The 2,380-nt window shown below is 60.0% G+C and overlaps 1 protein-coding gene across 1 annotated transcript; it reads right to left on the bottom strand.

Annotated features, from left to right (window-relative positions):
• Positions 1-289: 289 nt before the first annotated feature.
• Positions 290-2,256, bottom strand: H696_00538 (V-type H+-transporting ATPase 16kDa proteolipid subunit). Its single transcript, XM_009494412.1, has 6 exons — positions 2,197-2,256; positions 1,715-1,830; positions 1,431-1,589; positions 1,223-1,250; positions 962-1,067; positions 290-757 (listed from the first exon to the last, which is right to left on the bottom strand). Exons 2-6 carry the CDS (start codon positions 1,797-1,799, stop codon positions 632-634), a joined length of 504 nt encoding a protein of 167 aa, XP_009492687.1. The 5' UTR covers positions 1,800-1,830; positions 2,197-2,256; the 3' UTR covers positions 290-631.
• Between the last annotated feature and the right edge of the window lie 124 nt (positions 2,257-2,380).

Genomic DNA, 2,380 nt, shown 5'->3' with positions numbered 1-2,380 from the left:
GGGGGGGGGGGGCAAAAAAGACTGTACGACGGGGAGCCGCCTTCTGCTGGATGATACTCTGCAGGGAATGCCCACCATTTGCCCATGGCGGGAAGGAGAGAGAGAGAGAGAGAGAGAGAAAGGGAAAGGCAAAAGTATGCAGCGGACCTGCCTCTCTCTCACACACACCTCTGACCCCATTCCCCTCCTTCAAAAAGTGTGTGGATGGAGGGAGGAATGGGAAAGGGTGCAACAAGCACAAATGTCGAGAAAAGAAGCAAAATAACGCAAAATAACAACACCGGGAGAGTGAAACTCTGATGCAGACTGTATTATTGCGAGGATGGGGCTCTGGCGAGAGGCTATATGACAAAAGCACGGGGCCATGTGGAAAAGAGGACAGGCCGCGCCACCCCCCATCACAATCTCGCAGCTCCAAACAGCCTTTCTTGAGGAAGATGGAAGGAGGAGGAGAAGGGAGGAAGAGGAGGGCAGCGCGGCAGTGTATGTGTTGTGGGAAGGAAGGAAGGAAGGGGAGGGGGGGCCCACAGGGGACACACTGCTCCGCTGGAGTGGGGAAGGGGGGAGGGAGAAGACAACATCGCAGCAGCTTGGGCGTTGGGCGTTGGGCGCGCGCGCGAGCTGGTCTGATTTAGGAGACGACGCACTTGGCATCACCGGCACGAGTCTGGAGGACCAGAGCCACAATGAGGCCGTAAAGGGCGAGCACCTCAGCGAAAATCAGAATAAGAATCATACCGACGAACAGCTTCGGTTGCTGTGGGAGCGTGTGTGTGCGCGCGCGCGTGGGTGGGTGTGGGTGTGACAGGGAGAGAGCGGGCGGAGGGGGAGAGGAGGACGAAGAGGGGCGCGCGTGGTGAGCAAGACGGAAAATCGACAAGGAAAGAAGGGAGAGCAAGGAGTAGAGAGGAGGCGAGATAGGGCGAAGAAGGAGGGAAGGGGGAGGGGGATTGCTACGAACCTGACCAGTACCACGAACACCAGCATCACCAACAATACCAATAGCAAAACCAGCAGAAAGACCAGCAAGACCGACAGCGAGACCAGCACCAAGGTGGATGAAGCCACTGTGATTTGGGGGGGGATGCGTGGGTGTTGTGATGGCGCAGCAGGGAGACAACGGAGAGGAGGGAGAGGGGTTAGCTGTGGGGAAGAGAAAGCGACACAGCGGGGAGAGGGGCGAGACACCAAAAGGGGGAGGTGAGGAGGAGGAGAAACGTACGCGAACAGGGTGTACTCGTTCCACTGCACTATAGGCCGAGGGAGGCGATACCAGGAGAGAGGGGGAGAGGGAGAGGAGGGCAAACGCGGTGAGAAGGAGAAGGAGGAGGAGGATATGGTGAAGAGATGAGAAGGGCGAAGAGAGAGAGAGAGAGGCGACGTGTAGGGGGGAAAGGGCGAGAAACAAAATGGGGGAGAGAGCCACGCACTGCCGGAAGAAATGAGGACGGAGACGACGAGGCCGTAAATACCAATAATACCAGCCATGACGCAAGGAATGACGGACTTCATCATGAGCTCAGGGCGCATGACAGCGAGGACGGTCACACCGACACCGGCCTTGGCGGTACCGTAGGAGGCACCGAAGGCTGTGGGTGGAGGAGGAAGGGGACGGGGGAGGGGGAGAGAGAGAGAGAGAAAGGAGACGAGGTCAGGACGAGAAACCAAGGAGAAGAGAAGGGAGAAGCCAAGAGGGAGACACAATAAGACGTACAGGTGAAGACGACGGAGGCGGTGGCGCCCATCACGCCGAAGAAGGGAGCGTAGACGGGGCAAAGATCGGTGGGGAAAGTGGCCATGGTGGAAAAAGTGCTTTTCTTAGCTAGTAAGCTGGGGACGGGAGGGGGAGCGAAGGGGTGGCGGGCGACGTGTCAGCATGGAGCGGGGGGGGGAAAGAGTGGGCGCCGGCAGATGCATGCAGCAGGGTGGGCGGGAAGGGGAGTGGAGGGGCGGGGGGGGGCGCAGCAATAGAGGAAATCGGGAGCAGCTGGGGTGGCGAAACGGCAGGAAAGAGTTGGAGAGCATGGTGCGTTGAGGTGGTGCGGGCAGGCAGGAGAGAGAGGATGCTGTGGTGGACGCCGCGGGCATGGGATAGGAACGTGTGTGTGTGTGTGTGTGTGTGCGTGCGTGTGTGTGCTGCAGGGGGAAGGGGGAGGCAGGAGGAGGAGAGAGGGAGAGGGAGGAGAGGGGGGGTACCTGTGACAAGGGAAGAAAGTCAACAGTACTGATGGAGGAGCCACCGGCGGTGGGGGGTCCTTGGTCGGCCCCTCTTCAGGGCACGCAGAATAGGCCTCTCCACTCCCCCCCCCCCCGCCCCCCACTCCCCCCACTCCCCCCACTCCCCCCTGGCACACATACACACCCGCTTGCACGCACGTAC

Source organism: Fonticula alba, assembly GCF_000388065.1.
Source record: "Fonticula alba strain ATCC 38817 unplaced genomic scaffold supercont2.1, whole genome shotgun sequence".
NCBI lineage: Eukaryota > Rotosphaerida > Fonticulaceae > Fonticula > Fonticula alba.
Note: the sequence above shows the minus strand (reverse complement) of the source record. Positions and strands in the feature narration are given on the sequence as shown.